At 30.0% G+C, this 12,772-nt stretch overlaps 1 protein-coding gene across 2 annotated transcripts; it reads left to right on the top strand.

Annotated features, from left to right (window-relative positions):
- The first annotated feature begins 661 nt into the window (after window positions 1–661).
- On the top strand, window positions 662–1,638 carry LOC127150608 (uncharacterized). 2 transcript variants are annotated; one of them, XM_051088782.1, is made up of 3 exons: window positions 662–851; window positions 927–1,118; window positions 1,227–1,638. In XM_051088782.1, exons 1-3 carry the CDS (start codon window positions 669–671, stop codon window positions 1,545–1,547), a joined length of 696 nt encoding a protein of 231 aa, XP_050944739.1. In that variant the 5' UTR covers window positions 662–668; the 3' UTR covers window positions 1,548–1,638. The 2 variants fall into 2 exon arrangements, with proteins under 2 accessions (XP_050944739.1, XP_050944738.1); XM_051088781.1 differs by having other exon boundaries at window positions 1,200–1,638.
- Window positions 1,639–12,772: the final 11,134 nt, after the last annotated feature.

Genomic DNA, 12,772 nt, shown 5'->3' with positions numbered 1-12,772 from the left:
GTTTTAGTTTTGCTTTAGTTAATTAGTTTTAGGATTAGTTTTAGAATTTAGATTTTGAAATAGTTTTAGGATATAGATTTTGAATTAGTTTTAGGTTTTAGTGTTGAATTTGAAGTGGTTTTAGGATTTAAGATTGACGTTGAGATTGAAGTTGAAATTGAATTTGAGATTGATAAAAAATTTGAATGTGTAGAGATTTTTGAGGTTATATTGAATTGGGGGGGGGGGGGTGTTTATTGAATTTGAGATTGTGATTTAGGATCTCCAATTACTTAGTCGTTTGAACTTTGAGAAATACCTAATAAACTTTTAATTTTGTGTTTATACAAAATGTTTAACATTCTTCAATCTTATATACGGATGGTTTTAATGGGTCTACTCAACATATTTCTTAAAACATGAGATTTATGAGAATGTGTTAGAATGCTAAGTTTCTGAAAATATTAGAGCAAAGAGATAATTTAAAGCAAAGCTAGATTTAAGACTTGCTTAATGCAAGAGTTTCTTGATCTGATAGAAATTCTATGGGGAAGATTATCTTGTGTACAGTGGTCGTGTAATTATTATGAAATGGAATTACTACTTATCTGGGGAGATAAAAATAAAAATATTTTATTTTTACTTTTTTCCTTATAATATTTTGCTCAAACATTCACAATGATCAAGCAATGAACAGGTTTGTTGAGCATCAGATGCTCACGACCTTTAAAGAGTTCCGGGCCGACTGTCATAAACATTTCAAAAAGTACAGCGACCCGGAGGAGGCTCGTGCCAACCCACCAAACGCATTGGTTGGACGTGATGAGGATTGGCACTTCCTCTGCGACCATTATATCAGCCGTGCATTTCAGGTATTTGTCATGATTAATTATGATAACAAGTTTTTATATGTATAAGAAATAAACAATATAATTGTTTTAATGCAGGAGCAATCACGGACAAACAAGGCTGCTAGACAGAAGCAGCCTTACAATCATAGTAGCGGGTCCAAGTCGTTTCTACAACGACAGCATGAGCTCGCTGAAAGAAGAGGGCAGCCGGTCGATCGTGTGGAATTGTTCCGGGAAACACACGTTCGAGCTGGGACATTCGTGTCGCAAGCCGCCGAGGATGCGCATGTAAGTTATACCCTTATTAATTATCCACTTTTATTATATATTTTTGCGCGTTACCTAACATAATTTTTAAATTTGTTGCAGAATCAAATGCTGGAACTCCAATCCCAGCCTATCCCAGAGGGTAGTCAGCCACTCTCTGAGGATGAGATATGCGATCAGGTGTTGGGTAGACGACCAGGCTACTCAAAAGGCCTTGGTTGGGGACCCAAGCCGAAGGCCCGCAGAACGGCAAGTGCAAGCAGTTCGTCGACATCTTGTTCGCAGTCCACACAAAAAGAGATTGAATTACAAGCTAAACTTCATGAAGCTTTGGAACGGATTGAAGTACAAGATAGAAATCACCAAGCATTAGCTTCACAAGTGGAAGCTATGAAAAAGATGATTGAAGACCTAACTCGTGCACAACAGGGACCACCACATGATCCCTAGCTTCATTATGTTTATGTTTTTTCTATATTAAGAACTATATTTTGTTGTAGTCAACTTATTCGTATTATTAATTTTAATTCTATTTTTTTAATTTGTGTTTGTATATTTATTAATTTATTTAATTTAATCCAAAACGTCTCGAAATTTTTTTGAGCAATCCGAACATCATTGTGAATGTTTGAGCAAAATATTATAAGGAAAAAAGTAAAAATAAAATATTTTAAAAAATATATAAAAAAATATTTCCCGACGTTCATTACGTCGGGAAAAAAACGTCGGAAAACAGGTTTTCCCGACGCCGGAATATGCGTCGGCATAGACGGCGTCGGGAATAAGGTTTTCCCGACGCCGTCATGCCGACGCATATTCCGGCGTCGGGAAAGCCTTTCCCGACGCTGCTTTGGTACGGCGTCGGGAAAGCCTCTCGCGACGCATTTCTCCCGACGTGCTTCCCGACGCCGTTTTGTACGTCGGGATATCCTTTTCCGACGTACTTTGCATTTTCGCCGACGTATTTGTGCGTCGGGAGTACCCCCGTTTCTTGTAGTGCTAGATAAATAAAACTTAGAACACCTTTGATAAATTTGACATTTGGATCCTATTTAATTTATTTAATCCCTTTCATCATTGTCTTTGACTTCTCTTATTATACCCTAATCTATGCTTCCTTTTCCACTTTAAAACCATCTCATTTTGATTCATTCTCAATGATACTATTATAATAAGCAAACATTTTGATCGTATAATCATCGATTCATTCACATTATCGTTCAATCCAACCATTTCAATATCATTAACCATTGTTGTTATTTATGATAGTAGTGGGAGGTTTTCTCGGACATATACATATATAATTTTTAAATTGAATATGATATGAAGATAAAGAATTGGGAAGTGGTATAGAAATGAGAGATAGATAGAAGGATATATGTGAATAATTAGAAGTTACTGTGGAGGTTTGTGAGTATATGAATGATTCAAGCAGAGAGGTCCATGTGTTGTCCACTTCTTTGCACAGTTGTCTTTGTTTCTCCATCTCTCTAATAACGAATATCATCATCATTATTATTATTATTATTTACATAGAAGAAATAAAAGGAAGGGATTTTTGTCAAACAAGTAAATTGCCAAGAACCTCACTACATCACCTATTAAAAAAAAAGAAAAAAAAAAGAAAAAAAAAAGAAAACATAAAATTATAATTAATCTACATATTTATATTAATTATGTTGGAAGTTTCTTGATGAGTAGCATGAATTTTCCAGGTACAGCCACGTACGTACATACGTGCGTGTGAACTAAAAATATAATTAATTGATGAAACCCCATTAATCTCCCACTTAAAACATGGACACCCAAGTTGCCAAATTTTCTCATAATCTAAAAGAATAATTACCAACAAATCTACCATTAATTAATATGTACACTATTTTAACAAAGGGAAAAGTGGATCCTCTTTCCACTAAATTAGAAAGTAATTGGAATGAATACAAAGAATCTAGGTACCCACCCAACCAAGTTGGGTGAAATGAAATGGAGTGGAGTATATATATTATATACACACATATAGGGAGTAAGCACGTAGAAATTAAATACAAAAAGAAATATTAGAATTTAGATGTAAGAAAAAGAAAAAAAAAAAAAAAAGGAAGTAGGGCCTAGAGATATTCATTGATGTTGATATGTTTGTGTGTTGAATGTACATTATATAAATATGGTACATTGAAAGTACACTTGTAATATATATATATCAAAATTTCCTTCTCTGCAATTCCAATAGTACAATTGGATTTCAAGGCCATTTGTTGGCATTAAATTTGCATATGTTATTGTCCCACTTCTATTTTCATCTTACATTTCTATGTCCTATACATTCTTTTATTACCTTCTAAAAGTTAACCCATTTTTCTTTTGCCTTTAATTTGTTATGGGTGTTTTTTTTTAAATTTAAAAAGTTACGTGTAACTTATTAGTAAGATTACGTGTGTAACAAATGTATACGTGTATATTAATTAAAGTCATCTATGACGTCGTACAATACGTTAAATTAAAATGATGGATATGCCAATTATGATTTATTATTGATAAGACGTTACTCAAAATAGTAAGATAAAGTGAGCGTATCTAATTGAATATAAGATGATTAAGTGCCTTTTTTATATAAAAATGACAAATTTAAATGATTATACACTAAAATAGATGAGAGTATGAGATTTTTCATTGCATTAAATTAGAAAACTATGAATATACTAAATTTGATGGAGTGAGATGAGCATATTATTGATTCGTCAAAATAAATTATCCTTTTATACAAAAAGTCGAGTTGAATGAATACGTGACAAACTAGATGAGAGTTTGATAAGGTATAGCATTCTTCCACTTGTTTCGACAAGAATTTAAATTATGCCTCTTTAAAAATAGTAACTCTATCAATAGCCAATAAATCAATCCTTCCTTAATTTGAGAGATCCATATTTAGAAATTTTTAACAAATTAAAGAATAATATATGTCACTAAATATCAAATAATAGGATAATAATTGCTTTCTTTTTATAAGATAGAAAGTTGTGGAAATCTCTATGGAAATACATAATCCTTTTTTCATATTTAACTTTTTTAAGAATTTTATAGTTTTTAAAAAGAATCATTTTTAAGTATGAAAAGATAAATATTTCAACTTTAGCATTTAAGTTTTCTATACCTAAATTATTTTATTTTTCATAGTTTTGTTGTATTCTTATAATTTCTCAATTTGATTTTAAATCATGCAACCATTATACATTCTCGTCAAAGGTTCGCATATTGTCGACATGTTCAAATAATAGTTATTAAAAAAATTAACGACATGTAGAATAAAACCAAATCAAGATTTAAATTGAGATGCAAAGATTTCAATCGTTATTTATATCAAAACCCTCAATGCATTGCATGACTTGTGGACAAGAAAGGATACAATTTTATAATATAGTTTTTGGAAATATATAAAATATATATTATCACAACTAGACAGCTACCATTTAGGTTATGTATAGGTAGTAGACTTAGGTAGAAATCCAGATTCCATATACTGCAAGAGACAAAGAATATATATATATATATATATGAAGCTGTTCATCTTCTGCAACTTTTACATTATGTTTCATTGTCTGCCATTAATTTTTCATAAGCTCGTTTTTTAATACATAAATATTTCATTTGTCCCTTTCTTAACATTATTATTTATTAACATATAACAACATGAAATTTGATGTTCAAAATTTATAGATCCAACGACGAAACCAAATCAAGCAGCAATATATATATATACACATACAAACACACACACACACACACACTGGATTCAAGATAATATATATGATCAACACTTCCTTATTTCATTAAAGTATAATATGTTTTAATATGATTCTTATTTTTTACAAATTAAACTATTATCATTGTATTTTGGTTGTATTCATTTCTATAAATCATTTTTTTTAGAAGTGGCTGAAGCTTATTATTTAAATTTTTGGGGTAAATTTGCTCATATTCATTATAAAAAATGATACTTGATGATGATGCTCGATGATAGTGACAAACACAATAATTAATAAACGACCAAAGATAATGACGTTGATTAAGACCTTAATGACAAGCACAACAATATTTAGTTATAACGCCAACCACACTTAATTATCATATTGATTCCACTTTAATAATTTGGAACGAAATTGGATTATATGCTAATTAAGCTGTTTGAATTAATTTAATGATATGTGTGTGTATATATATATATGAATGAATGAAAAGGAAATTTCTTTGGACTTTAGGACGTTTTTTGTAATTATATTTCAACACAATGATTGTAAGTCAAAACAAGAGAATTAGGCATATTACTTTGAATATACTTATTAAAATATTGAATTAACACAATAAATCAAGATGGAATCAAATGGACTAGATCACACACGAAGATTCTTTGTTCTCTTATTCCTTCTCTTCATTGTTATTACAATCATCATCATCTCTTAAAATAATACACATTATTGAAAAGTGATTCCAAGCATCAAACTTAAATTTATATTTTCTTATGACCACATAAATTATTCTTATTTTCTTCATGTGATGGTTGAGACTATCAAATTTGGAATAAAATCGAAGATTTTTCGGAATTTTTAAACCAAAAAAAGAAATAAACATTGATCTAATTGAAAAGAATTAGAACCATTTTATGATAGATCATTATTATTCAAATTCATCTTTAGAATATAATAATTATTATAGAAAAAGAGAATTAGTTAGATTGTCTTATTCCAAGATAAGGGTATTTTGGAATCTCACTTAATTCTCATCTTGATTTAATTTGTGATTAAGTTTATGTTCGAATAGATTGAGTTGATAAGATGATATATGCAAGTCAATTCAAAATTGTTACGTATACAATATAACATAAAAAAAAGAAACAAAAAACAAAAGAAACAAAGAGATTCCTCTTATTAATTAAGATATATATAACATAATTAACTCCTAATAGGATGTTTGATGATGTTTTCATTAAAAATTAATTAGAAATGAGATTGATTAGGCCTAGATGAGAGATGATAATATAGTTAAAGAACTTAATTACTTGGATTTGAGTTACGTATTATCATTAAAAAAAGAAAGAAAGAAAGAAAGAAAACAAGTTAAATAAAAAGTAGAAAGAAAGGATATATATTTAATAATGAAATTGAATTGATGATATATATATATATATGTATGTATGTATGTATGGGTCCAAGGAAAGAGTAGGTCCGAAAGAGAGATTAGAAAGTTCTCCCAACCATATGATCTATGGGTTGGAAAAACAAAAAGAAAAGGAAATTAATAATAATGATAATGAAGGGTATATATATATAAAAGAAAAGAAGAACATGGGTCTTCGACAGGTTTGATGTTAAGTTAAGATGTTGCATCCAAACATAAAAAAGAGGAAAACAGTTAAGGGACAAAACCAAAGACAATTTCCTCGGGAAAAATCTATGCTACGGATCTTGTTCCCCCACCTCTCCTTCTAAATTCACACACACCTCTTTCTTAAACTATCCTCCTCCTCTATTCTAACTTCTTTTTTATCATACATCATCTATCTATCTATATATATATATCCTCTTCCCCTTTTATCGCTTTTGGTCCGATGTTTAAAGTTAATGTGTTTGGGATTTATACGTCGGAGATAGTAAGTTTGTGTTTATGGTGTAAAATTATAAGACATATGTTCTCAATGAACGTTAATATAGTATATTGCGATAAATGTGAAGAGTATATATATTGAGAAAGATTGAGTTTATCTGTAAATATAAAATCTAAAAAGAGGATATATATTAATTTATTCGATATAGGTGTGAAACTTTATGTAAAGGAAAGATTGAGTTTTAATTTCAAGATTTTAAACTACAAGACATATGTATTTGTTTTCAATATGTGTTTCAAGGAGATCCATTATAGTGATATATTTATAGATCGTGAATAACTTAATTAATAACAAAACTATGTGTCGGAGTGCTTTGAGTATATTTATATGGTGGTTCAAATATGACTAAATTATCGGTGTGTTATATATAAATCTTTTAACCCTAAAAGCACACATCTACGACCTATAGTATATGTCGTTTATTTATGATAATAAACTATGGTTTTTCTCTCTCTTTCTCCTTATATATACATATGAAGTTTTTCAATCCAAAAATATTATTTTTTTTCCTAAACGGATTAAAAATGCTAGTAGAGTCATGGATGATCTAGAAAGTTAATAGCGTCGATTTTTAGCAAAATATTAGAAAAAATGTAATTATCTACTTTACAAATGTAAGAAATAAGTAATGGGTTTTGAGCAATATAAAAGTAGTCTATGGCTTTTAAGTTCAAATAATTCCAATATGAAGCACTTTAAAGGTTGTGATATATTAACTCTAGTTATGTATATATTGGGAAAGAGTTGTCTCTTTCTAATGGGTAACAAGTTTTTTCTCCTATTTATGAAGCTTTTGCATATAAATTTTGGTGTTCATATTTTCTTGGTTAAATTTTTCTCCTTATTCATTCATGCAGTAACAATAAATTTATGAGTCCCTTTTCCAAATATTAATGAATGAAGTTTAACAATATCATGCATAAAGAAACTTGATTAGTGCTAAATCCCAGATATACTAATATTAATGTGGAAACTGTTTCACTTATAACACAAATGTCACAAATGTAGGCTTTCTGCCAAACAATCAAATCTTCATAATCAATATTTGACCATGTTTGTTTCTTGGATTTCACGTGGATTAATTAAATTTTATAGGTTATTTTTTCCTTTTACTAAACAGTTCTATGCCAATAATACCAGAGGTAGAGAAAGAGAGATTAGTTGTCGTGTCTACAATGTGGATGAATTTAAATTTTAGAAGAAAAAAAATGAAGGAATGTAAAGCAAGGAAACATGTTCACTATAATGTTGGAAAATGTCAAGACCAATGGAAACGAAAGTGTGATTAATCAATATAATGCAAAACACAAAAGCAAGATTAAACTAATTAATTAGAGCTAGAGACAGTTGGTTTCGATATTTTCTATGCTTAATTACTTAATTAATTAATCACAGTCCACACCCTAATTTCCTATCAATCCAATAACTAATTAAATTTAACTAAAGTTAAGAGATTTTTATTTTATTTTATTTTATTTTAAATTTATCTCCATCCATGGCTTTGGTGTGGCTCGAGGAAATATATCTACATATACGACGATATTGATATGATGTGGGGATTAGGTCACCCAAAGAAAAAAAATCAAAACTTTCTCTTTCTATTTATTAATTTCAGTGTTTAGCTACCTAATTAAGCTGCCCCCCCTTTAATTAATTTAATTACTTTGATTAATTTATAGAAGAAAACAAAAGTTGGGTGCGATAAGACTTTAGGTATAGGTTCCAAAGTCACATCCTTAGCTATACATTAGCCCATATATATTTCTTTTTTAAGGGCATCGAGACCTTAAATTTTAGACACAAAAAGATTAAACCTTTTTTTTAAAGTCAAACATTGGACTATATCCTTATTTGACCATAAAGCTAAATATTTTCAGATGTGACATGAAAAGGTAATCTTTTTTTTTTTTTTCTTCTTCTTCTTCTTCTTTTTGGGTCTTGGTGTTGGTTTGAGAAGCTCAATTCTCAAGAAGGGTAAATGTGCAAATTTGGTAAAAATTAATGAACAAATTACGTATAAGGTGGGGGAGTTTTGTGGGTAATTAGGAGCTATGATCTCTGAAGATTGTTTAGTTAATGTTGGTTTTTGAATTTAGAGTGGAAATTTGGGAATTAAATAGAAAGATTACTATAGTTATTATTATTAAAATTAAAAATGTATGGTAAGAGGCCGACATTTAGATGCGGCCATGGCTCACCCAAATCCCAAATATTCAGCATTTTGTCTCCCATTATCTTCTTCTTCTTCTTCTTCTTCTTCTTCTTCTTCTTCTTCTCCTGATTCTGAAATGACCTTTCATAGTTCTTCCTTTTAATTTCTTCTTAAATCAATTGCATGAAGAAAAAGGAAAACCCTTATTATTATTATTATTATTATTATTATTATTTCATATTTATATATAACTTTTTGAATAATGTCTCTCTCTTCATTAATTTGTACACAATGGGTTCTTCTTATCTTATCTTCTGCATGAACTTGGCAATTCCCAAATCAAAACAAACACACCGTCGTTTACTCAATTTGAATGTTATCTCACAAATATTTTCCCTATTTCTTTTTTCTTTTTGGTTTTCTTTTCTTATAACGTCAGTAACACATCACTGATCATCAACGTGGGACCAAACAAATATGGTTGCCAATTCTAAGATGGAATATATACATGCACACAAGACAAAAGTTTGAGAGACGAATTTGTATCTAGCGATTATTAGAAAGTAAAATACGGATTTTGAACATGTATCGAACAACTAGGAAAACGTTAAATTTAGAGTCAAGAAATATGTGGAAGGGTTAATGTGGTAATTTGAGGTGGGTTGTTTTGCATGTAGCCCATGGATATTAAGAAGAGGAAGGTAATTGAAAGAATGAGGACAAAAGAACTGAGTTGGGAAAAAAAAACACAAGAAGGGGGTCCCATTTGGGACTCCCCCATCACTTTGCATAATTACAAAATAAATGAATGAATACATTTATTAAAAGAAGAAAAAAAAAAAAAGAAGGTAGCCGCCATGTTATATATCCACCATATTTATCTTTACATATTCATTACTCTTAAACTTAGGCTCCATCAAAAGAAAGAGTGTTTGATGATCATTATACCTTTTTCAATGGGGGTGGGGGGTTGAGATATTACAAATATTATTAATTCTCTACTTTTAACCTAATCTAACCTCTTCCATTTTCGTATTCTTTTTGTTATCTTGTGTTAATTTGGTGTTATAGTTGAATACTAGTGTGAATATTTATATTAATTCTAAGAATAAAAGCATAGATAATATCATATTATTGTAAAAGTAGGGAAATATTTGTTGATATTACTACTAAGTAAAGTCTTGGTATAGAAACCCTAATTAGAAAAAAAGAAAGAAATAGTACGGCACTCTTCATTTTTCTTATATATATATATATATATATATATTATTTTCATGGCAACTACTTCAATTTTATTTTATTAGAAGTAGAAGAAGAAGAAGAAGAAAGAGAGAGAATGATGGAAGATGAAAATGACAATTCATACCACCACACTTGTTACCATCTCTATCTTTGAGTGTCATCTTCACCATACAAAAAAGCAAGATGTATTGGGTTTACAATGATTTTGTCCTTGCTACCCTCCAAACTCTTCTACACCAATTCTCTTCACAAACTCCAAATTCAAATATATATTTTAAATAATACTCTAATATATATATATATAAAAGAGAGAGAAACACACATCATATCATTCAAAAATATAAATACAAAAACAAAAATTAAACTTAATTCAATGGTATAATAATCTACATGGACTTTCACTTTAGAAGTAAGAGAATTGTTATAATTGGTCATTTCCTATATAATGGTTGTTGTACTAAAAAGAGTAGAATAGAGAAATGGTCCGGAATGAGTGAAAAAGAAGAGTATGAAATATGGGATTAAGTGCGAAATGTTTCAAAAGGAAGGGAGAGTTAGGGATTCGGATGTCTTAAGTTTGTCTGCAATGATCTTTTTTATAAACAAAAATGGACAAAATATATCCATCCTTCCCCACACTCGTAACCAGCACGTGTAATCAACACAAAATCTCACAAAATGGAAAATGACATATCCTTTTATTATTTTTTTTTTTATATATAAAAAAATTTAATGGGGACCTTTTAAGATTTAAATTTGATCACTTAATTCCAAAGAGCAAAATAGGAAGATTTATGATAGTGTTAATAAGAGAGTGGGCCTTTTAGAAAATGATTTATCAAAAAACATAACAAAAGAGAAAATAATAATAATAATGCTTAGATTAAAAATGAAAATTGATTGAGACAATGGGACTCTTGGATTTCCTTCCACACACAAAAGGCCCCAAATTAAAAGCCTAAAATGTTGTTATTTGCTATCCCATGATGCTTTTCTTTGTCACTTTCAAGCATGCACATTTTGTCCCCCCACCCCTACCTTCATTAAATACTTTTATTTCCTCTTTTCTTTCAACCATCATATAATAATCTTATATATATTACTACTCTTCTTCATCTTCATCTCTCCTGCCCAATTAATATTGTTGTCAAATCAATTTAATGAATATGTTCACATTGAGCGAAATAAGATTGGATTTTATTGTTCTTAAGATAATTACATAAGCTCCAACAGCAAAAGAAGAAACAGAGTAGTTCAAAACAATTAGTTTGTTTCTATGAGGGATATACTCCAACGGCTTATGATTTGTATATATAATTTATATATATATATATATCATGTAATGCATGCTAACAATTAAGTTAATTAAGTATGAACCTCCTCGAATATATAACTTTTCAATTTGATCATATCAATGAATACCACATGCTTTGATGTTGGACTTAAAACTGTGTTGAAGCCCAATTCATGACATGAGGAATGAGGGGAAAAAACAAAAGGCTTCAAATTGGAAAGGAATAGGCCCAACCCTAAGCCCAGATGAAAACGTGCACGTAGATGGTTAGTGAAACTATCATTAGTGAAATTTTGCTTAATGGCTATAACCCAATGTCTCAACTGGATATTATAAATAAACAAATAGCTATGCTTACGTGAAACTAAAAATATGCCTTCAATCCTTGAATTCGTGATCGAGATGAGGTTTTTCACATTTCAAATTTTGTTATCGACATCTCCTAGTAATTATTCTCTTGGTAATAGTTGTTGCAACCAAAGTTGTCCTAAAAATTAGAGAAAATTTGCATGTGGATGTTGATAGTTACAGATAAGAGTCCTGAGGTTCGATATACCATTTTGAGAAAAATTATCCAGCATCATGGATCAATTCGGTAAAATTGGGGATGGTGATGGATTTGAGTTTGACGTCCATTGTAGGGAACTAAATGGGTCTGCAAGAGATCTACTAAGTAGGTTTTCTTGAGAAAGTATTGTCTCCATAACTCGTAATTGGTTGTCGACAAACAGTGGTCAAATGGTACACCAATGTTCCAACATTTTGCTTTTTTGGGTTCCAACACTATCGTTAGCGTTGAATGGGTATACCCAATTTCACCGCTTTTTTTAGCTTCGAACTTGGGAGTACATATAAACTTGCACTTTAGTGTTAGAACTTTATAATCTATTAATGCTTTTTACCATTCACTATATATTGGTTCGTTTAGTTATATTTCACAATATATACCAGCTTGGCCTCCAAAAGATTTCATATCAACCTTATTCAGAGAGCTACTAGTTCTTGATTCTTTGGTTTTTTTAAAGTTACTGATAATAAACCATCCAAATCAATAATGCACCAAGACCGAGGTGGAGGAGGTTCATAAATACTGATATTTTGAAATAAACGATCCAAATCAATCAGATACAATTGAGTGATTCTGTGCATATATCTATAAATCCAATAACGCAAGGCTTAAACAACCCGCACCAGAAGGGGCTCTCCTGTCCAAAACAAAGTACTTTAAAGAAAGGAATTATCACCAAATCAGTTGGACCCACAACCGGCTACGGAAATGAAGGTATTATTCTATTCCTATCACACATGACAATCAGCCATTCAAATAT

This window comes from Cucumis melo, chromosome 8 (genome assembly GCF_025177605.1).
Source record: "Cucumis melo cultivar AY chromosome 8, USDA_Cmelo_AY_1.0, whole genome shotgun sequence".
NCBI classification, from domain to species: domain Eukaryota; kingdom Viridiplantae; phylum Streptophyta; class Magnoliopsida; order Cucurbitales; family Cucurbitaceae; genus Cucumis; species Cucumis melo.
This window is presented reverse-complemented; position numbering and strand designations above follow the sequence as displayed.

What these genes read in the sequence shown, in the direction of transcription:
- LOC127150608 (XM_051088781.1), top strand. Translation starts at nt 669, where the DNA reads ATGAACAGGTTTGTTGAGCATCAGATGCTCACGACCTTTAAAGAGTTC. An exon ending in ATATCAGCCGTGCATTTCAG is followed by an intron (nt 852 to 926) that starts GTATTTGTCATG and finishes GTTTTAATGCAG; the next exon opens with GAGCAATCACGGACAAACAA. An exon ending in AAGCCGCCGAGGATGCGCAT is followed by an intron (nt 1,119 to 1,199) that starts GTAAGTTATACC and finishes AATTTGTTGCAG; the next exon opens with AATCAAATGCTGGAACTCCA.